The sequence below is a fragment of the Sander lucioperca genome, chromosome 9 (genome assembly GCF_008315115.2).
Source record: "Sander lucioperca isolate FBNREF2018 chromosome 9, SLUC_FBN_1.2, whole genome shotgun sequence".
NCBI classification, from domain to species: domain Eukaryota; kingdom Metazoa; phylum Chordata; class Actinopteri; order Perciformes; family Percidae; genus Sander; species Sander lucioperca.
Genome location: NC_050181.1, coordinates 33,858,407 through 33,881,205, shown reverse-complemented (window position 1 = coordinate 33,881,205; position 22,799 = coordinate 33,858,407). Strand labels below are relative to the sequence as shown.

Below are 22,799 nucleotides of genomic sequence, written 5' to 3'. Positions count from 1 at the left end.
CTCATCAATATAAAACAAAGCATTAATCATTAACAAAAACAAAATCATTATATAAAATACAAAAAATAGTCCTCACTTTTGGCAAAACTATGTGGCAAAATAGTCATCACTGCTTCTTTACTTAACTTTATTTCTAACTGTATGCCCCCCTAAAATATATAGTCATGTTCAATTTCTCTGGCTTGAGTCAGCCCAGAGCGTTTGAAGTTGCTATGGCAACAAGTGACCGCTGCCGCTAGCATAGCTTTAGCTCAGCAGTCCGACCAATAATCACTGGTATAATTACAATTTGGCATATCTAAACAATGTGAGCAATTCATTGCGGTTAATCAAAGAAACCGTGATTACGTAAATAAATTGCGATTAGACAATTATGTAATAATTGTTACAGGCCTAGCAACCAGCAAACATGTATCTGCTACAGTTATGTTTAGTCATGTTTAAGTGCATCTATGACAAGAAGGTGTTTATGACTAACTTTTCTCTGTCGAGAGAAAGACATTTTCCAAATGGCTTGTCTTTGTTGTTTCTTGGGAGTTCCTCAGTTTTATTTTTAATTTCTTAAGTAACTACTGTATTATTCCCTTGTTCGGAGATAAAGGGGCAATCTGATTATCTGAATAATCTGAATTAGCTCACTATCCAGGGGGTCTTCTGTTCACTAAAAGCTGGACCATTCCTCGACAGACTTGGCTTCTCTCTCTATTCATACATTGATTTGCTGTGAAATCAATCACTATTGAAAACAGAGGGGACGTTAAGTAAATCAAACCAAAACAAATCCCTTTTTTTTCAGGAGAGTTTAGTTTTTTTCTCACATTGCATAATAATCACTGGACTGGAATTGTGTTTTTTTTCTTTGGTTTTCTCTGACACAATTACAAAGCACAGTGGGCAAGGGCATTAAAGACTTTGGAGCACCCTGCTGACTGATGCTATATTGGCTCCCTCCATCCCTTCTCATCCTCGTCTGTTGTCTCACTTTTATCATCCTTTTCTCCCTCATCCTCCATCCAAGTTTTCTCCCATAGCACCTAGGTGTAATTTGATTTTCATAAAAGTCAGTCTTACAGTATCTTTCTAGCCGCTTATTTCAACCCCTTTGCATTTCTGTGTCAGCTGTATGTCTCCATCTTTAAGCCGCATGTTTGTGCCCCGTCTTGTTCTACCATCTGTTCTTTTTCTCTCCCAGCAGCATGCTCCCTCGTATACCTGTTCTCCCGTCCACACAGTCTACCAACCTCTCCTTATTCCTGCCTAATTTTCTTTTCTTTCTTTAACTTTGGTCCCTACTTTTTGAATTTTCCTCACTTGAAATATTTTCAATAAAGATGCATGATGTAACATCTTGACATGCAAAGGTGATTCCCCCCTAAATGCTTTTCTTTTGTACCACTTTCTGCTGAGAAACTGCATGTTTTCAAAGGAAAGTGCAAATAAAAGCCATAAAAAAAATAAAGTAGATTTCCTGGAAGACCATCTTGTAAAATACAATGCAAATGCTTGTAGAGGCATCAGCTCTGGTCTTCTTTGTTTATGTAAATTATAAGTATAGGTTTGCATAATTAACATGGTCAGTGTTATGTGTTGCACCTTTTGTAAATGGAAAGTTATCAGGTTGGCGTTCCTTTTTCCTGAGATACTTATACATGCATTTATCTCATCTTGCATTGACTATTGTAACGCACTTTTCCCCTAACTTAGTATGTCATCTCTTGATCCAGAATGCTGCCGCAAGACTGCTCACTATGTCAAACAGACGCTCTCACATCACCCCTGTTCTTAAGTCTCTTCCCCTTCTTCCTGTTGCATATAGGATTCAGTTTAATGTTCTCCACTGGTGAAGATGTATCCAGATCCTTTACTTAAGTAGAAGTACTAATACCACACTGTAAAAATACTCTTTTACAAGTAGAAGTCCTGCATTGAAAATGTGACTTAAGTAAAAGTATGTAAGTATCATCAGGAAAATGTACTTAGAGTATGAAAAGTAAAAGTACTCTAAATTAAATTATAAACGATCCAAATAGTTGTGTGTTTAATGTTCTAATCATTTCAGCTGGACTTGTAGGCCGTTATATTGTTGGGTAGTTTAATTTATAATAAAACATCATATCTTATAAACTACATGTGTTTTGTGTGCAAAAGTCTTCATTTTTTAGTAACTAAATCTGTCAGCTAATTGTAGCGGAGTAAAAAGTACAATATTTCTCTCTGAAATGTAGCGGAGTAGAAGTAGAAAGTGGCATAAGAAAGAAATGACTCAGCATAGCATTTGTACTTATTTGCAGTACTTGAGTACGTAAGTTCTCACTCTGACATACAGAGCATTGCACGGTCAGGCTACTTCAACCATATTTGTCAACTCCCTCTCTTTATATATAAATAAATAAAAGACCCTTTAGAACGCTCTGCCTCCACCCTTACGAATGTAGTTTAAAGTAGGGTAGCTCATTCGGTCAGGTGGGGAATATTTATCAGAATGGCCTACCCCCTCTATAAATGTAGTTTGAGGTAATGTAGCTCATTCTGTCAGGTAGAAAATATCAGTAATAATGGCCTACGTCCTCTATGAATTCAGTTTAAAGCTATAGTGCGTAGTTATGTCTCCCTCATGAGGAATTCTACGTCAAATCTGTCGACACGTCCACATGATACAAGCCTTCCGTGATCGCGTAATTAGCTTTGTGTCAACTCATTTGGCAATGGCTTGAATGTAACGGACGTTCGTTAATATCAAAGAGTAAAGCACTAAAGCTTTAATGCTTTTTCTGTGGACTCTTTTAAAAATCATACAAAGACGGTCTGCACTTTACGTATTACTTTGTAATTTTATTTGTGTCTTGTGTATTAATATATATATATATTTTATGCTTTACATAAAAACATACAAGATAATATATATTATCTTGTATGTTTTTATGTAAAGCACTTTTGTTATGTGCTCTATGAATACATTTTACTTACTTACTTTTCCCTGATGATAATCTGATGAGTGCAATCGATCCCTGCTAATTCACCACGCTACAGAATATAAATATACATCTCATCCTTTTCCATAACTCCATTATTTTCCTCCCCCAGATGGATCCTAAACTCCGTCCATCCTTCCCAGACATCGTCAGACACCTCGAGGAGATTCTCGTACGCCTTAAAGTTGAAGAGATGGAGCACGAGTGCGTCCCACTCAGCGGGGACAACGACAACAAGACCATACCCAAAGGTACCAGCACTGCACAAAGTTTCACTCTGTGATGCTGGGGGGTTGTCATTTCTTTAAAGGCAATAATAGTTACCTCCTTTCGTCCACAAGAAGACGCTTGTAAATTCCTGTAAAGGAAAGTGGTGGGAAGGGAAACAGGTAGTGTCACATTGCCAGACCTTCCTTCACAGCACTGCGGAGGATGGTCTGGCTAGTCCACACAGCACTCTGGGATGGGAGAAAACGTGCTCTGGTTTATTGGCATTTCTTTAAACCAGTCGCAATCGTCTTGGGCGGTGCTAAGTGCCAGACAGAGCCGTAGTGCCTCTGCAAAATAGCTTCAGGAAGGAACTTGTTTTGGTGGAACGTGTACGTTCAAAGGTTGTTTTGTATTTATTGCGATTCCATAGTATTGAGTTTTGGGATTTTCTTTTCCTTCTTTAACAAAACCAAAAAGTTGAATAATAAACTTCTACAGACAATATATCATGAGACATTTCTAAAAACTAATTGTTTTCTAAGAAGAATGCACATCACATGTCAGTCAGTCTGCCTGACATTTATTTAATTTGTAAAGAAGAACATAACATGGATTTTCTGCATGTTCTGCTTTCACTCTGTTTTGCTGGAAACGGATATGGTGTAGACACCGTCAGCAGTACCGTATATACAGTGCTGCTCATAAGTATTCATACCCATGCTAAAGTTGACTTAAAAGAGGAATAAAAAAAATCATCTTTTGGAAATTGATCTAAATACCTTAATTAAAAAAAATTGGAAAAATCTGACCTTTTAAGGGCACCAATTGTTTTTGTGAATGAATAATGTATTGTAAATAAATAAATGTTCTTCCTTAAAATACAGGGGCCATAATTATACATACCTCTATGTTAAATTCCCATAGAGGAAGGCAGATGTTTATTTTTAAAGGCCAGTTATTTCATGGATCCAGGATACTATGCATCCTGATAAAGTTCCCTTGGCCTTTGGAATTAAAATAGCCCCACATCATCACATAGCCTTCACCATACCTAGAGATTGGAATGGTTTTATTTCAATTAGCATAATAGCTAACTGAGATAAGATCCATATCAATGCAAATCAAACCAGCTATTAGGCTAACTGAAATAAAACCATGCCAATATCTAGGTATGGTGAAGGGTATGTGATGATGTGGGGCTATTTTAATTCCAAAGGCCAATGGAACTTTATCAGGATGCATAGTATCCTGGATCCATGAAATAACTGGCCTTTAAAAATAAACATCTGCCTGCCTCTATGGGAATTTAATATAGGGGTATGTATAATTATGGCCCCTGTATTTTAAGGAAGAACATTTATTTATTTACCATACATTATTCATTCACAAAAAAATTGGTGTCCTTAAAAGGTTGGATTTTTCCTAATTTTTTTAATTAAGCCATTAAGATCAATTTCCAAAAGATAATTTTTTTATTCCTCTTTTAATCAACTTTAGCATGGGTATGAATACTTATGTACGGTACCATATACCGTACATACTGTATATACAGAAAATATTTAGGTGAACCATTGGTAAAAAAAAATAAAAAAAATAAATCATTGCGAAAAAAAATCCCTATACATATGTGAATACATTTTTCCCTCAACCCCTACCAGTCAGACTGCCAGCCACTCAGCTGGCCAATATTTCACTTGTTACCCGTCAGTGTCCAGCCTGACACAAACTTCTCTCCTCTCCTAACACCAGTTCCTCTTGCAAAGTGCACTGTTGTTTCCATATGTGTTCAGTCAGCTACTGTTTACACTGTCCTCACCCAAACATACAACCAGCTTTGTTCAAGCCAGATTTAAACTTCCCTTCCTTTTTAGCCTGACAATAAGCCTGCCAGGAGAGTAATAACCCTATTTCCACTATTCTATCTGGATCACCTGTTCTTTGCACCCCAGTAAGTTATTCAGTAAAAATCTGTTCTTACATTTATCCGTATCACACTTCAAAGCAGCAGAGCACAGAGTCCTTGGGTTGCTTATAATATAAACTTCACTGGCTGAGGAGGAAAACTGCTCTGAGATACTTGATCCAAGCAGGCCCAGGTTTCACTTCTAATTTGGTCCAGCGTACCGCCGCCTGCATGTCTGAACAACACAGAGTCGGGACGGGGGGCGGTAATGTTTTTGTTTGGACAAGCCAGCTGGCTCATTTTCCTCAGTACTACGGTGTGAAGAAGGTGAACACAAACACATGACGTCACAGGATGCAGGAGTGATTTAGAGTAGTGACACAACAGCGTGGATTCTTCCATCTGGTTTTGGGTTGTTAATCTAGACGAAGCCAGGGGTGGAAGAAGTATTCAGATCCTTTACTTACGTACAAGTACTAGTACCACACTGTTAAAATGCTCTGTTACAGTAAAAGTCCTGCATCGTAAATGTTACTTAAGTATGTAAGTATCATCTGGAAAATGTACTTAAAGTATCAAAAGTAAAAGTACTCAATGCAGAAAAATACTCCCATTTTAGAAACTGGAAACGATCCAAACAGTTGTGTGTTTAATGGTCTAATCATTTCAGCTGGACTCGTAGGCCGTTATATTGTTGGCTAGCTTAATTTATAATAAAACATCAGATTTTATAAACTAAAATTTTTGAGCACAAAAGTCTTCATTTATAAAGTAACTAGTAACTAAAGCTGTCAGATGAATGTAGCGGGGTAAAAAGTACAATATTTCTCTCTGAAATATAGTGGAGGAGAAGTAGAAAGTGGCATGGAAAGTAAAGGTACCTCAAATGTGTACTTAAGTACAGTATTTGAGCAAATGTGCTTAGTTACTAATGTAACTAACAACATTTATTAAACACATACTGGGCCTGTTGGCATAGGAAATAGTTACTTTGTGTGTAAAACATGGCCTGGATCTGACAGTTGTCATGACGTTCTTCTGCTCCCTCTCTCTGTTTACCTGATAGCATCAGCATTTCCTGTAAACCAGCATCACCCTCGTAGTAGGAAATATTTCTCTTACAATACAACTTTTCAGCCAAATAGTTTGTTAGAGTAGCTGTTTTGGCCCTCGTGAGTCACATGAGTAATCGGATATTTCCTGGCATGGGTGAAGCGAAACAAAAAATGGGATTGAGAGGAAGATAAAATAAGATGTTTTCATGGTTAGCTCATTTGTTTATGTGTCTACTTTAAGGAGTAACTGATTTTTGTCAACTAATGAAATTGATATTTCTGTGTTTGTATAAACAATCTCTTTCTTAACAATGTGATCGATTGCTGCAAACTGAGATTTCTTTCAAGACATGCCATTTTTTTTTTTTTTTTAAATCCCTGTTTCTGTCATCCTCATATTCTTTCTTTAATCCTAATATTTATTTCTCTGCTGCACTAATTCAAGTTTAAGAGAAAATTAAGATCCAACCACACTTTAGAGGACATTTCTGTATAATCCAACAGGGATTCAAGGAACTTGTGTCTCTGTACTCTATGCAGGAATTAGCCTGTATTGCCACCTAGTGGTTACATTAGATTATCTATTTTACCATCAGAGCACTTTTAACAAGATAATAGGACTGTTTATTTCTCTCAAAAAATGGAAGACACAACTCTAGACTTACTATAGTTATAATGTCATATAATGTTGACCTTTTCTTATCAACTTTATGTTCATGGAACAATTGTATACATTAACATACATTCCAGTTGTTACAATATTTCTTTTATGTTTTAAATCCAGTTGTCTCTTATTCTCCGGTCCATTTCCTTACACTGAGTTGCGTGTTACCTACAACATTACTTAGAAAAAAAACACTTCTCACTCATAAGCTTCTAGAACATACAGTATTTCCCCACAACTGCATCAGTTTGATCCTTTTACACAAAACAAAATAAACAAAGAAACAATACGCACCAAAAGTAGCAATATAAAAGCCATATCATTGACATTAACAGCCACAGCAACCCCGTATCACATACAGTTACAAAGAAGGCATTAGCTGCAAAAAATATCCAAAACCTCCTAACCCCGTGCCTCGCCCCCCGACCACATCCAGCCAAGGCGACCGTTGATCCATAAATCCTGCATTTTGTAATCTCAGCATGAAAGTTATTTTTTTCCATTGTATAGATTCCCCTGACTACTGATCGCCAAGTATCATCTGTCGGAGGGTCTTTTTTTTTAAGCCATATTTGACCTTTTTAAAGAAATTCTTCTGTGCAGGTAGACGTAGGACAAAAACAAGGACTTGAAGAAAGAGAAAATCCCGCACACTGCTCTTGCTGAACCATCACCATTTATTAAAGAAAACTTAATGTTTCGGTCACTCTGGACCTTCGTCAAGAGTATTTCAATCATGAACACAACAATGTGTACCCAAGGTGTGGGAGAATTGAGCTCGATGGTGTTTTAAGCCTCCAACGTTGACTTCAAGGCAGCGCTGCGACCATCGACTTCAAGGCATCTAACCCTAACCATTGCCTAATCCTAGTGCAGCGCTGCCTGGAAGACGACGTTGGGGACTTAAAACACCAATAATTGACAATCATTTGTCAATGGGAGTGTCTCCCAGTGAACTGTAAATTTGAACCTAAAATTGTGTCATAAAACCATACCTGTCTCTTTTGTCTCAAGGTGAGAAGATCCAGGGCTTCAAGCGACTGAACCCTCTGGTTTTCCAGGACGATAAAATCCCGCCGAAATCCCCCCGCCCCCGCCGGAACATCTGGCTCAGCCGCAGCCAGTCGGACATCTTCTCCTGCAAACCAGGAAGGAAAGTCAACGTCCAGGACCCTTACTATAACCCCCCTATCGCTCACGGAGCCTCTAAAGCTCGCAAGATCAACCCGTTCACCGCCCGCGAGGACCTGTGCGGGGGGAAGATCAAGTTTTACGATGTGCCCAGCAAGTCGGTGTTCTCGCTGGTGTTCGACCTGCACTCTCCTCCTGGGAGCGTGTTCAGCACCCATCCGTCTGCTTGGGGGCCCGGAGGAGCCCAGCAGGAGACGTCCTACTACTGGCAGCAGTTGCCGGGGAGACAGTGTCACTCCCTACCGGTGTCCCCCCAGCTGCCCCGCTCCGACGTCTTCCACCTGGCTGCTGCTGCTGTTGGCTCCAACAACGGCTCCATTACCTGTAACCTCAGCCAGCTCTCCACAACGCTGCCACGTGAGTTCTCTGATCAGGGTGTCCTTTTACAGGGTTCCCACGGGGTCTTAAAAGTATTGAAAAACAGGGCTGGGACCATATGCTTTTGTCCTGATTCGATTCTTTCGTGATACATGGGTACAGATTCCATTTGTATTGTGATTTTCATTTATTGCGACTCTAGAAGTATTGAGTATTGCGATTTTCTTTTCTTCTTTAACAAAAACAAACGTTGAATAATACACTTCTAGAGACAATAAATCATGACATTTCTAAAAACTAATTGTTTTTTAAGAAGAATGCACATCACATGTCAGTCAGTCAGTCTGACATTTATTTCATTTGTAAAGAAGAACGTAACATGAACTTTATGCTTTTTCTTCTTTCGCTTTCGTTTTGCTGGAAACGGATATGATGTAGTCGCCATCAGTGTGGTTTCTCAGGCTTAAAATTCATATATATTTTTCCATCATATGGTCGTGAAGTTGGCATTAAGTTTAATCCTGTGGTATTAAAAAGGGGTCAGCCCTATGTTCCCACAGCCCAATGGTCCCACATTTCTAGGACATAAATTAGGTATGAGTTCCTACATTTCCCTTCAATTTAAGCCCTATCCTCCCACAACATTTTTTAGGGTTAGGGGATAAAATCTGATACAAATTTATGAAAAAGGAAATGTGGGAACATAGGGCCTAATTTTTTTAAATCTTAGAAATGTGGGAACATAGGGCTGTGGGAACATAGGCACGCTTTCAATAAAAAGGACATAAAAAGTCTTAAATGTAACTTCTAAAGACTGAAGAATCTTTTTCATATTTTGATATTTAATGTGGCAAAAATAAAAAAGAGACACTTGCAAAGAGCTTAAAACACATAACTGCAGTCCAACATTATTTGGCATTTAAAAACTGGAACGCACCTGATTTTGATGATGTTGAAGGGTTGTTGTTATGTGTGTACGTGGTTGTTGGCAGTTGGTACAAGTGGGAAGCTGTTGCAGGAACTAAGCCACAGGCGTAGTGTTTTTACAACTGTATCACCAAATTAGGTAATAATTGTTCCCTTCCTTTCCCGTTTGGGGTGGAATTTCCAGCTAATGAACTCATGCTATGTAGGTTGAGACAATGGCAGCCGGGTGTCATTCAGGTCAGTGTCCAACATAACCTCATAACCTTTCCAGGCAGAGAAGTACTTCAACTCTGTGCCTCCATCGATGACGGGACGACAGCTGTATGATAAGACGGTGCCGCCCACCCTGCCAAGGCCATAGGGAAAGTAAACACATAGCACCTTTTGTCTGTGTCAAGATATTTGGGCGCCCGCAATATCTTTGTTTACCTTATAGGTTCAGCTAAACGTAGTCTCGCTTTGCCAGACCTTCCTCCACAGCGCTGCGGAGGAGGGTCTGGCTAGTCCACACAGCATTCTGGGATGGGAGTAAAACATGCTCTGTTTTATTGGCATTTCTTTAAACCAATTACAATTGTCTTGGGCAGTGCTAAGCTCAAAATGGTGCCACAGTGGCTCTGCAAAATAGCCTCTGGAAGGAACTTGTTTTGGTGGAACCTGTGTACGTTCAAAAGTTGTTTTGTCGTGCAACAGAAAACTCAGATTGGACAGATAGTCTAGCAGTCAACCATAGTCCTCATAAATCCACTGGAGTTTAGAATGCCAACACAAAGAAAGAGGAAGGTAATGGACATCGGACGAAAAGACATGCATCCGGCGGAATTTCCGGCGGCACCGGAGCAATCCCGGAAGTGGAATGTCGTGGATATAGACTAAGCTAAACATAACGCCTCCAGCATGAGTTTAAATACACCTTCAGGAAGTGAGGGACTTCAGAGAGTTGGGACCGCATGACACAATAACACATCGTGGTTAAACTGTACTGCCTGCCTGAAATCTTCCTTCAATCGAGTTAATTAAAGTCTCCTGTGTAAGTCATCAAAGTCTTCTGAACTTTCTTCACGTATGTGAAATGAAATGTGCTGCTCCTGAGTTTTGTCCTTAACACCATTTCCCTCTTTTTTTTTTATTTCTCTCAGCAACTAACTCCAGGTGTGACGCAGGCCTGATGGGAAACGACGTCCGGCAGAAGGGAGTGCTGGGCAGCTGGGTGAAGAAATACGTCGTGGTTGAGATCCCGCCTTACTGCAGGCAGAGAGGAAGGGAGGAGGAACGAGAGGGAGAGGGGAGGAAGGAGGGAAACGATGATGATGAGCCTGGGGAGAGCTGGTCTCCGATGGTCCCCAGCAACGACATAAACAGTGGGGAGGCGATGGACTGCTCCAGCAGCCTGGCCGAAGGTGAGGGACCAGAGAGAGGGACAGAAACACACTGCCCCATGTAACACACACACACACACACACACACACACGGAGGATGTGGTGGATTTGGAAAAGAGAGAGGGGACTTTTTCCCCTGGACGGAGGCAGCAGACTGACAGGCCGGACACATTTCAAAGGTTTTGGAAAAATAAAACGTAAAGAGAAGAGAAAAAACACTTTTAATCTGTCAAGTGAATGTATAACATGTGGATTAATAAATCAAGCACACCTGATGTAGATTCAAAGATATTATCACCCAGGTGTGACAGGACAAGTCTCCATTCAACACAAAAAAAAGCTTTTATCAACACAATGGACACTTGGCATAGAGGTTATTTTTTTGAAAAAGGTTTATATTTAATATTGTGAGATGGTGTAGATTTGTTTTCCTTTTAAAGGTGTCTTAACGTTAGGCGTCTTGTCCATGACGAGGTGTATTGAAGATCCCTTGTGTTGTGTATGTTGTTAAAAATCAAGGCTCGTGTTTTGAGACTTTCCTCCTGTGTTCTTTGTTAGACAAATGTTTATGCTAAATAAAATAAAAACAATCCCATATTTTTCTGATTAACAAGACAGTGCGCTGATATTACGACAAGACAATTTAGAGGTGATTTAGAATAACTGAGTGCGTGAAAATCAACACTCAAGAGACTTGACGAACTAGACTGCAGAGGTAAAACATTTAATCAAGTCTCCTCAAAGTAATTCACAGGGGAGTCTGCCTAACAACAGCGATAGTGAATTAAGAGAGGAGCCCCTTGGTGACATAGTGACCTTTCTGTTGGGTCAGCTGTGCTGTAAATCAGTCAAGCTAACGTCATTCGACAGTCAAAGCCGAGCATTCACAGGCAGTGTTGGCGAGACATCCCATCCAGAACACAAACCGTAGGCAAACACGGATGTTGTAGTAAAAGGACCTTCTAAAGTTAGTTTTTTTTGCATTTAAAAGTTGCTGCTCGAAAGCCAACTTTCAAATCTCGGATGTCAGAGTTTAATCGAAAGCACAAGTTTTCAAAACAGTCCCCTCTTGCCTCCCTATTCACACACAATGATGGTGAAATTGTCAAAAAAATAAAGCCAAAGTAAAAAAAAAAACTAACAAAAAAACAAGATTTAAAGCAAGACTATGTAACTTTTGAAAGAAAAAAATAACAATCTTCCTCTTTCAAATGAAAAGTTGAATTACTTTCTCACTTCAATATACTCAGGGATTTAGCCGCTGTAGCCGTGCTTATGGTGGCTAATGTTAGCACACTTTAGAAATGGCTGTGTTGACTTTCTTTTCCTTTGCTGCTGTTTTATGTGTACCACATCCTTTTTGTGTCACAAATACAGTCTCCAAAGGCAGGAATCCACTTTCACCCCCAAGAATGTAGTCATTAAAGCAACTCAATTCAGAAAATCCTAAATGAATTTAAATTCAGTGTGCCGTCATGCTGTAATTTATGGCTACAGTGGATGTTGTGCTGCAAAAGTTGCATAGTCTCGCTTTAAAGTCCAAACTGAAATTTCTAGAAACAAGGCGCTCCCTGAAGATGAGAAATGAAATGTATTTCCACCTTATTATAAAGGACAGCAGTACGGCTGGGTATCGTTCAGAAATATAAAATTCCGATACCATGTTCTCAATACCGGTTCCTAAACCATACTTTTTTCAATACCAATTTTATAAAACAAAAAAAAAATGACATCACAAACCTTTTTATTTATTTTTTCAGCTCCTGCTACGTGAGCACTGTCTCTCTGTGTAACGTAGTTTTTCCTGCGTGCCGCTATGTCGTGTCACGTTAGACAGCCAATCACAGACATTATTAGATCTTCGTAGAAGCATGCTGCGTGCTTATTGGCTCACTGATGCTGATTTACTTGTTGGGTATAGAATGACGAGGCATTTTTCCATACTCGATACTTTAGAGGCAACACGGTCGGTGCCTAAAAAGTAGTGAATTCGGTACCCAGCCCTAGACAGCAGTAATGTAAATTATACATCAACTATATAAAAATAAAAATAGTACATTTGTCGAAATGCTGCAAAAATGTCCTGAAACAGTGTTATGAAACAAACGGCGATTACTGTTGATGCTCCTTACAGATTGTTGGTTATCAGTTAACCAGAAAGTTACCATAGTGGTGCTGAGAAGACGAGTGGCTTTCCTGGTTCACGCATGCAGCCTGCTACCCTAAATTTATACTGTATACTATAATTTAAACAAACACCTAAAATATGTTTGCTCTATCACAAATTATTAGTGCTAAACAAATGAATAAACTTTTTTTTCTTTTCTTGCAAAGATGGTACAAGCTAACTTCAAGTGGCGGGATTTGACTTCAAATCCAATGTATATTTTCGTTTAATTGGAGCACATGGTTACACTTCACTTGAAGGTATCTACATAAGAGTGACATGACACTGTCATCAACGTGTCAACATTATAAACAAGTCATAAACGTTTATGACATAACGCTTCTTTTAGTAAGTGTCATTCGGTTTTTGTCATGACAAGTTATGGTTATGGTTAGGGTTCATGTGTCATGACAATGTCATGTGTTCATGACAGTGTCATGTCACTCTTATGTAGATACCTTCAAGTAAAGTGTTACCGAGCACATTCCCAATCTAAAGCTAATCGAGACACACTCCCTAATTTGTCTGATGAAATTGGTGGTGTCGTGACATTTTCTACCTTTATCAACACACTCCAGTGGATTTCTAAAAATAGACTTCCTTGAGGTAAAGAGTCTCACTGCGAACGTTTGTTTAACATCAAAATGGTTTTCACTGTTCATCTAAATGTTTGTGTACCAACTAAATGACTGTAGATTTCTCTGTTGTTCCATTCTGCTGATCTCAGTCTCATACGGTCCCATTACTTCAATAGGAACTAAAATGCACTTGTACAGCGATCTCCTATGAACTAATCACTACTTTTCTATGCAACCAATGTAACGTTTATGACACTGTTTTACAGTATAAAGGATCTAATTTCATATTTATGAGAAAACCTTTTTAATGTCTTACCTTTGTATATTTGTGTAAAAAGTTTGTGTTCCCTGCCTGAATGAATACAGATTGAGATGTTTTTTTTTTGCTGATCGAATAACAAAGCTTCTCAGAGTTTTCTTTGCGTTTGTTTCTTATTCTGTATTTCAGTGCAACCTTTACTCACACTCCGAAAAGCTCAGACAGCCTGGGCTTAACATTTAGGATGTCATGTTTGTTTTAAAATACGTGTGAAAACTTTTGCTCTCAGATTCGATTTGCAAGTTCAGAGACTGGATTCATCATGTGGGTAGTTAGTCTGGATCGACGACTGTTCATTTACCGAAAAAGTTGCGGATGTCCGTCACCTTCCAATTTCTTTGCGTTTACGTTAAACTCCGGTGCTTCAAGGAACAGCAACCGGAACCTCTGAGCAACGCTACATGCTGAAAATGGCAAGCTTTGAAGAAAATTTGGATCAGGCAACAAGGCAGGTCTGTTTGGTTCTTTTGGGGAATGATTGTAAAGATTTACAAAGAATATGTTTACGGCATTTCCTCTCTAACTGGGATGTTTTGGGACCGATTGGTGGGATTGCTGTGGACGAAGTACACATGGTGATACACTGGTAAGAGCAAATTAGCCTTAACCATGCATCCAGCTAATTTAAATAGCTCATGTTACAGTATTGTGTCAACAGTTAACTTCATTTAATATTGTATGTGGCGTTTTCTTAAGTGGGGATCAGATGTTCCACCAAAACAAGTTCCTTCCCAAGACTATTTAGCAGAGCCACCGTCGCTGCGTCCGGAGCTTAGCGCTGCCCAAAAAGATGATTGGTTTGAAGAAATGCCAACAACCAAGAGTGTTTGCTCCTGTTGCCAAATCTTCCTCCGCAGCGCTGTGGAGATAGGTCTGGCTATGCAACCTTAGTGGACAGTTGGTGTCAAACGATCCACACTTTTCATCCTGATGGAGTGTCACAGTAAAGTCTCACAGGTTGGTTGCAATAAGTGAGTTAGACTAAGTTAGACTGCTTTACTCAGACAAGCCAAACAGCGAAAACACACCGCAGCGTAGACAGACCGGAACGCAGCTGGAACGGACAGATTGGATAACATGGTCGCCGAAATTAAATAAGCCAGTGTGTTTTGGCTGTAAGCCCACTTTGTTTCTCTCGCATGTCTTGGAGCTAAACATTGTTTTCCTGAAAGATAAATCCCTGGCGATATTCAAAAGAATCTGGATCTTATTTGACAAAACTTACTGCAATTGTGAAGGTATTTTTGTGTGAAGGTATTATATTCTTAATAAGGGTATCCTTCATATTTCTGTCACTCCTTATGTGCATCATTACATGTCACAACAATACATGTTAGACGAGTACTTTTACAATGTAAAATATATTAACAATGTTGATAAGACCAAAGCGGTAAAGGTGCTGTTTAACTCACAAAGTCAAACAGTCCAATAAGACAGTCAACAGCTCATTTTACTGTAATGGAGCCTTTCAAAACAGGATATACTGACCATTCCCTCCATATTTATTGTTGTGAGGTAATGCAGTAAAGACAAACTGTAGACTTGGTGTTCAGTGTGATGGATTACAACTGACATGTTCAAGGTTCAATAGACCACCAACATACTGTACGGAAAAGAATGGACACTAGTGGCTGCGTTGAGCAGTGTTGTTGTCATTACTTAGAATTCCTCATGGGGGCGACAGAAACTACGCACTACGGCTTTAAACAAAGTTTTGGTATTACAATTCCAGACTAGTCGGTTTTATTATATCAATATTATTTAAATATAATAATATGAAACGGTGTTAAACAAAAATATATACATTTAAACAACAGTAAAAACAAACAAAACAATTTCATCCATATATCAGCGAATCAAATGTATAAAATAAAGCGTGATTTATGCTTCTGCGGAGGCTCCACGCAGAGTGTCCGTGTGTGTGGTAGAGCGAGTGAGAGAGTGACGGCGATTAGCTTCGGAGCGAGTAGTGACTCTAGAGTCACAGTGAGAGAAACAAAGTGTCTCCCCTGTGCTTTCTGACTACGGTCAGAAATCTGTAGCAGGAAAAGTTAACCCTCTCCCTGATTTCATGTTGTTTATGGAGAAGGAGAATCAGGAAACGACTCGGGGTGGGGGGGGGGAATGCAACGCTACCAAGCCACGGCCGAGCAACCATCATGTGTCCATATACGCGTCATTGTCTATGCTTATATGCTTCCCAGCATTGCACGGTAGTGGGCTTCCACCAGTTTCTCTTCACTGACCACTGACAAGCCAACATGACATCATGACTTCACATAAACATACACGCCCACTTTCTTAAGCCAAGTGGCGTGTTATCTGTATGCATTTTGAGCTATCTGCGTGTATGTCTACGCTGTATAAAGCGGATGTAAACATACACGCCACTTGGAGTGTTATCGCGTAAACATACACGCCACTTTCTAAAGCCAAGTGCCATGTTATCTGTACGCATTTTGAGCGCCGTATACAGCGAACGGGTTGGGTTTAGGAAAAGAAGAACAGGGTTGGGCTTAGGAAAAGAAGACTCGGTTGGGTTTAGGGAAAGAAGAAAGCTACGGTTGGGTTTAGGAAACGGGACACGCGGGTTGGGTTTAGGAAAAGAAGAACCGGTTGGGCTTAGGAAAAGAAGAACCGGTTGGGCTTAGGAAAAGAAGAACCGGTTGGGCTTAGGAAAAGAAGAACCGGTTGGGTTTAGGAAAAGAAGAACGGGGTTGGGTTTAAGAAAAGAAGAACCGGTTGGGCTTAGGAAAAGAAGAACGGGGTTGGGTTTAGGACAGGAAGAACGGGGTTGGGTTTAGGAAAAGAAGAACTGGTTGGGTTTAGGAAAAAAAGAACTGGTTGGGTTTAGGAAAAAAAGAACTGGTTGGGTTTAGGAAAAAAAGAACAGGGTTGGGTTTAGGAAAAGAAGAACCGGTTGGGTTTAGGAAAAGAAGAACCGGTTGGGTTTAGGAAAAGAAGAACGGGGTTGGGTTTAGGGAAAGAAGAAAGCGACAGTTGAGTTTAGGAAACGTGACATGCAGGGCACGACCCCCGGTCTCCTGGGTGAAAGTCCTGTGTTTGACCCATCCACCACCCCGACTAACCTCCCTATGCGGATTTTCGCCCTTTCATGCTACTTGCTACAGTGTAAATTCACACGCAATCGCAATGTAATGTCAGTCAATGGAGGCCATACAGCGTTGATAAACACGCTAAAAAACGAGTATGCGTCTTGATAACACACCAAAAATGGCATACGAATTGGTGTGTCATACATACGCCACTTCATGAGATCAGTCTGGACAAGCAAACGTGTTTCTGAAAACATTTTAAGCGAGAAATAGGCCATGCAGTTGCTGAATCTGTCTTCATTTCAGATCGACAAAGGTCAAACAAAGGACAAAAGTCCCAGCGACGCTACCAGAATGCATTGCACCGCTGCTCCCATAGAAATGAATGCGAAGCAGGGAAATGATGCTGACAATGGACACACACACACACAGTTGTTGCGGTCTGCGTCGCCGCAACAACTCGTGTAGTTACATTTTTTGAGAGGAGCATGCCAGGCTACAGCGTAGGGTCTGTATCTACACGTACCTACGCCGTGGATTTAACGCAGAAGCATAAATCGGCCTTAAACCCCTGTGAAGTCAGTGTGCTGTTTTCTGATGGGACTTGAGGCTGGAGCGCTGGGTGAAGCACTTGCCGCACAGCGAGCACGCGTAGGGCTTCTCTCCGCTGTGCACCACCGCGTGTCGGATCAGGTTGCACTGTTTGGTGAAGCTGCGACCGCACTGCAGGCAACTGAACGGTTTCTCCCCCGTGTGGCTCCGCAGGTGCTCCTTGAGCTGACTGAACCTCATGAAGCTTTTGTCGCAGTACGTGCAGCTGAACCTCTTCTCGCCAATGCCGGACCTCCAGGGCGTCCTCGTCCTCCTCGCCAGGCCCAGGCCACTGCGGCTGTGCCCGCAGAAAGAAGAAACACCTGCGGCTAGGTTCGGCGGTGGCGTCAGATCCTGGTTTGGGTTCCTCCCTTGGGGAGATTCTGGGTACTGATGAAGCTGTGACGGCGGAGGAACCGAGCATCGGCCCATGGTGTTGATCTGTGATAAAGCACCGTGTCCTTCATCTGGCTGCGGCCTCTTACATCCAAACATTCTGGCTCGTCTTTTCACGCGCGCTGAACTCACCACGACCGAGTGGGATTTCCCTATCGAGTGAATTCGGGGCACCGTGTCTTCCAAATGCAGTCCGCTTTGAGGCGGGGCCACAGAGGGAGGTGGCTCAGAGTACGGGAAGCTCGGCTCAGCAGCGTCTCTGCACTGATTGGACGACCACAGCTGTCCGTCTCCTTCCTCTGTCACAAACCTGTGGGCTGAATCAAGAGGAGCTGCCTTCTCTTCGGGCTCTCCGTCTCTCTCGTGTTTCACTACAAGCTCTGCAGCAGTTTGGTGTCTGTGTGGCTGCTGCTGCTGCTGCTGCTGCTCGGGGAACCTGTCATAGCCGTCTGTCGGGAAAACCAGAGATCCAGGCTCGGCTGCGTTCTCAGCTCGGTGGTAATGTTCCACAAAGATGTCAGTCTGGGCAGGTTGTGAGGCTTCCAAATGTGGCATCTGCTCGGCTTCACAGACTAAAGAAAAAGCACAGGAACCACACAGCATCTTAAAGTAGTGGTTTTTAATAGGGCTGCACAATATATCGTTTTTTTTTTTTTTTGTCATCGCAATATCAACTGGCGCAATAAACACATCGCGAAAGACACTCAGAGATTTGTCGTGTTAGTTGAAAGAAAATATCAGTAGAAAACTGCACTTTAAAAAGTTACTGTCTCTCTTTTTAGTGGTGCCTTTTATATCAGTGTTCATAGAAATGATTTCCTTTTATTTATCGCGAGTAATATCGTTATCGTGGTATTCAACAAAGTTATCACATATTTTGCTCATATTGGCTCTACATCCAACAAATCTTTTCATATCGCTCTTTTCTTTATTGCCAGAGAGCAACGTACAAAACATTTAGCCATTTAAATAGCACAACAAATACAAGTGTTCATTATGTTTAATGTTATCATTTGAGTTGTGGTTCTTAAATATTAGATTCATTTCTAGAACTTGTTGCGTAAAATGAATAAAACCTAAATGGGCCCAATAAGGATTCACATTCAATAAGCAGATTAAATACTGGATTCAGGTTAAATAAAATGCTGTCGAACCAAGAGAAACTGGACCAGATGAAAGACAATAAAACACAACCTGTAGTCCGTTTGACCTGAATTTGCTGGGCTCCAGTGGTTTCAATAAATCCAAGTTATGAACACAAAGAATGTGTGTTTCCAAATGGAGGGCAATATGTCACATTGTAGCTAAACAGTCTTTTCTTCAGCTCTATTCTCTACTCTGAAATAGTCACATAAAACCTTGGAATGTATTAAGAAATGTGGGTATTCTTTTGTCACGTTCTGTAATCATACACACGCTGCTACAACACGCTTTAAAAGTATACACCTGTTGCTGATCATGTTATGTGAAACGCAGTGTGTACATGCAGACATTTCATATTCCTACGAGTGCCTTGGATTGTTTTTAAAGGAGACATGCATTTTTACTAAGGCTGCACGATATGAGGAAAACATGCGATAAAGTTGTTGAATACGGTGAGAACAATATTATTTGCAAAATATAGGCAGATATAAAAGTGTACTCAGTTCTGCTGCTAAAATACAACAAATTGCTTGTAAATTTAAAACAAACAGAAGGAAATTATTTCCAACATTATTTTATACAAATTGAACATTGAACTGAATATAAAAGGCACCACTAAAAAAAGAATGACAGTTCTATTTTAAAGTGCAGTTTTCTACTGATATTTACTTTCAACTAACACAAAAACCTCTGAGTGTCTGTCGGGATGTGTTTATTGCGCCAGTCGATATCGCCATGACGATAAAAAAAAAAATTATATATATTGTGCAGCCCTAATTTTTACCAGAGATTTTTTTAACTGAGACCCGTTTCCACCCGTGCAATGAGCCCTTGGCAGTATGAAATAAGCCCAGTGTGTACAGGTTTGTACTCACTGAGTTTGTCCTCTGACTCGTTCTTCCACAGGTCCTCCTCTGCACACTCCTCTTTGATCAGGATGTGTCCAGCTTCATTAGCACGTTCCACGTCTGCACACTGCAACGCCACGTTCAACATTAGTACTCACACACGGGAGACTAACTACCTGTAAAATACCATTCAATATGCATTTCGTTAAACTTTATTTTTAAGCTCACATAGGGCACTGGAAAAGTAGGGGTGGGAGAAAAAACAGAAAAACGCATTTTTAAAATTGATTCTTTTCCCCAGAATCAATATTTTTTAATTTCTTTTTTTTTTACCAACGATTCACCTTAATATTTTCTGTTTATATGGTACCACTGGCGGGGACTAAATCAAATCCGTTTCCATCGAAACCGAGAACAGAAAAGAAAGAAAGCAGAAAGTCCATGTTATGTTCTTCTTTACAAATGAAATAAATGTACGACTGACTGACTGACATGTGATGTGCATTCTTCTTAGAAAACAATTCGTTTTTAGAAATGTCTAGATATATATTAGAGATATATTGTCTCTAGAAGTGTATTATTCAACTTTTTGTTTTTGAAAATCGCAATATTCAGTATATCAATACTTTCGAATTGCAATAAATGAAAATCACAATACAAATTCAATCGGCACCCATGTATCGGGAAGGAATGGAATCGGGACAAAAGCATATCGTCCCAGCCCTACAAGAAAGACAAGAAATATTCGCTATTGAGTAGGACTAACTAATGAATCAAGACAAAGAAATTACACATTTTTTATAATCAATGAATTGTTTAAGTCATTTACCAAGCGAACAAGAAATTAATTGTTACAGCCATGGCTCTAGCTTATAAAATGTGAGGATTTGTTGCTTTTATCAGTTGTTGTCATTGTAAATTGAGCATAGATGGGCTTTGGACTGTTGGTCAGACAAAACAAGCTAATTAAAGAAATAACACTGGGCTCTGGGAAACGGTGAGAGGCATTTTTCATTATTTGTTGGCATTTCACAGACTAAATTATCAACTGATTAATCAAACAAGCAGATTAATAAACATTCAAAATAATATTTTGTAGTATCCATACCTGCTGGGGTTGAGTTTGAGCCCCAGCATCCCAACATGTGCTCTGTCTCCCTCTGTTCAACACCACTCGGACTAAAGGAGAGAATCTCTCTGCTGCTGGAGGATAAAACGCTGAGGAAGAACAACAAACATACACCACATTTTACACTGGTATTATACACAGTCACAGGGCTGGGCAATAGATCAATATAAATCGATATTGGTATATGAGACTAGATATCGTCTTAAATTTTGGATATGGTAATATCGTGATATGACACGTGTTGTCTTTTCCTGATATTAAAGGCTGCATAACAGTAAAGTGATGTCATTTCCTGACCTTACCAGACTGTTCTAGCTGTTTTATGTTTGTTTTTTTTGCCTTTACCCACTTTATTATATCCACATTACTGATGATTGTTTACCACAAATCTCATTGTGGAAATATTTTGTGAAAGCACCAATAGTCATCCCTACTATATCGTCGCAATATCGATATCAAGGTACTTGGTCAAAAATATCGCGATGTTTGATTTTCTTCATATCGCCCAGCGCTACACAGTCATAACACATAATAGTATGAAATAACTGCCATATATTGAAAGTTTAAGTAAACCTGGAAAAAAAGGGCAAGAGCACTCACTCATTTCACATTTGTTGGACAATGTTTCAGTCGAAACAGCAAAAACAAACCAGGCAGGCTGGAATAGGAGATGTAGGTGAAGGGTTGAAGCAGAAACTACATACAACAACATGACACCAGGAAATAAATGTATCATGGCAACCCGTCCTCACCTTTCCTCCTGGCTCTCATCCTGCTCCTCCTCAGCTCTGCCTCCATCACCTCACTCTTCCGCTTCAGCAGCTCGATGTCCCGCCGGCTCTGGCTCACCTCCAGCCGTAGCACCGCGCAGCTGTCATCCACACGCCGGGTTATCTCCGCCACAGCTGCCTTGGCCAGGACCTCCATGACGGACAGTAGCTGGCTCTGGAAGCCGCAGTCCTCCATGTTGACGCCGAGTTCAGTCTCTTTATTCAAAAAGAAATAAATATATTCACCTGTACGCGTCTGTATGTCACTCACTTGCAGGTTAAATAGATGCAAATTGCTCCTCAGAGGACTGTGTGTACTCGTGCTGTAAAAATGCTAAATGTCTTCCGTGGACGGTAACGTAGGGGGAGGGACGCTCGTTTTTACCACCCGTGGTCAGCTCGGGCGGTCTCACTCCCTCTCTGCTTTTAGTCGCATTAAAACTAATGAATCTTTTTTGACTGACATATTTCGACACCTTCCGCAATATGATTTCAACACAAGTTGGGGAATGTTTGTTTTAATTAACGATAGCAGTGCTGTTAGTTCAACGTTATTTCTGCCACTTAGGGACGTACTGGAATCCGCAACGAGGTGACCGTAGCAGCGTCACTTGTTGTATTACCGTAAATATTTGACTACATCCGCACTGCGACCATAGACAGTATGACTGTGACCCCAGCGGCGGAAGTCAGCAGTCACGGTGAATCTAGGTGACTAAAGACATTTGCAAATATGACAAAGTTGCTAATATGGCAAGTCATTTAGTTTTTCTTGTAATTATTATACATCAACAATGACCTAAAATACTAAAACTTTAAAAAACAATGTCCATAACTTGATGTCGACGTCGATATACAGAAACCACATTCAAACATTATCAATATTGATAAAACATGAAGCTAAATCTCACCTAAGTAATGAGCATTCATGCCATATTTAGATGTGTGTTTGTGTGAGAAATAAACAGACATTTAATGTATTAGTCACCTTTATAAGGGTTGTAATGAATCGTCTACTAATCATGTAGCTATAACGTTACATCTGTTATAAGCCGTTAATAGTGGAAAAAGGACACTCTAATGGCACACTTACCATCTGGAACATTTGGACCAAAATAAAAAAAAAAAAAAAAAAAAAAAGTAAAATTTCTAAGTCTAAATTTGATGACATAATAGAAAGTGT

General features: G+C 40.2%; 2 protein-coding genes across 3 annotated transcripts in view; one reads left to right on the top strand and one right to left on the bottom strand.

The window, feature by feature from the left end:
- Positions 1 to 11,186, top strand: part of tesk2 (testis associated actin remodelling kinase 2) — a 47,147-nt gene extending 35,961 nt beyond the window's left edge. For both annotated transcript variants that reach the window (XM_031298124.2, XM_031298123.2), the window contains 3 exons: positions 3,085 to 3,223; positions 7,819 to 8,352; positions 10,380 to 11,186. In XM_031298124.2, the coding sequence (XP_031153984.1) occupies positions 3,085 to 3,223; positions 7,819 to 8,352; positions 10,380 to 10,684 (978 nt within the window). In that variant the 3' untranslated portion in view covers positions 10,685 to 11,186. The remainder of the gene's footprint in view (positions 1 to 3,084; positions 3,224 to 7,818; positions 8,353 to 10,379) is intronic.
- A 6,040-nt stretch (positions 11,187 to 17,226) lies between these two features.
- si:ch211-155e24.3 (uncharacterized protein LOC100150696 homolog) lies at positions 17,227 to 22,227 on the bottom strand. Its single transcript, XM_031298125.2, has 4 exons — positions 21,599 to 22,227; positions 20,826 to 20,935; positions 19,745 to 19,844; positions 17,227 to 18,298 (listed from the first exon to the last, which is right to left on the bottom strand). Exons 1-4 carry the CDS (start codon positions 21,810 to 21,812, stop codon positions 17,319 to 17,321), a joined length of 1,404 nt encoding a protein of 467 aa, XP_031153985.2. The 5' UTR covers positions 21,813 to 22,227; the 3' UTR covers positions 17,227 to 17,318.
- Between the last annotated feature and the right edge of the window lie 572 nt (positions 22,228 to 22,799).

Excerpts from the sequence above, each read along its gene's own strand:
- si:ch211-155e24.3 (XM_031298125.2), bottom strand. The coding sequence starts at position 21,812 with ATGGAGGACTGCGGCTTCCAGAGCCAGCTACTGTCCGTCATGGAGGTC. Across the intron at positions 20,936-21,598 it reads GATGAGAGCCAGGAGGAAAG|CGTTTTATCCTCCAGCAGCA; the intron begins GTGAGGACGGGT and ends GTTCTTCCTCAG. Across the intron at positions 19,845-20,825 it reads CTCAAACTCAACCCCAGCAG|TGTGCAGACGTGGAACGTGC; the intron begins GTATGGATACTA and ends GTGGCGTTGCAG.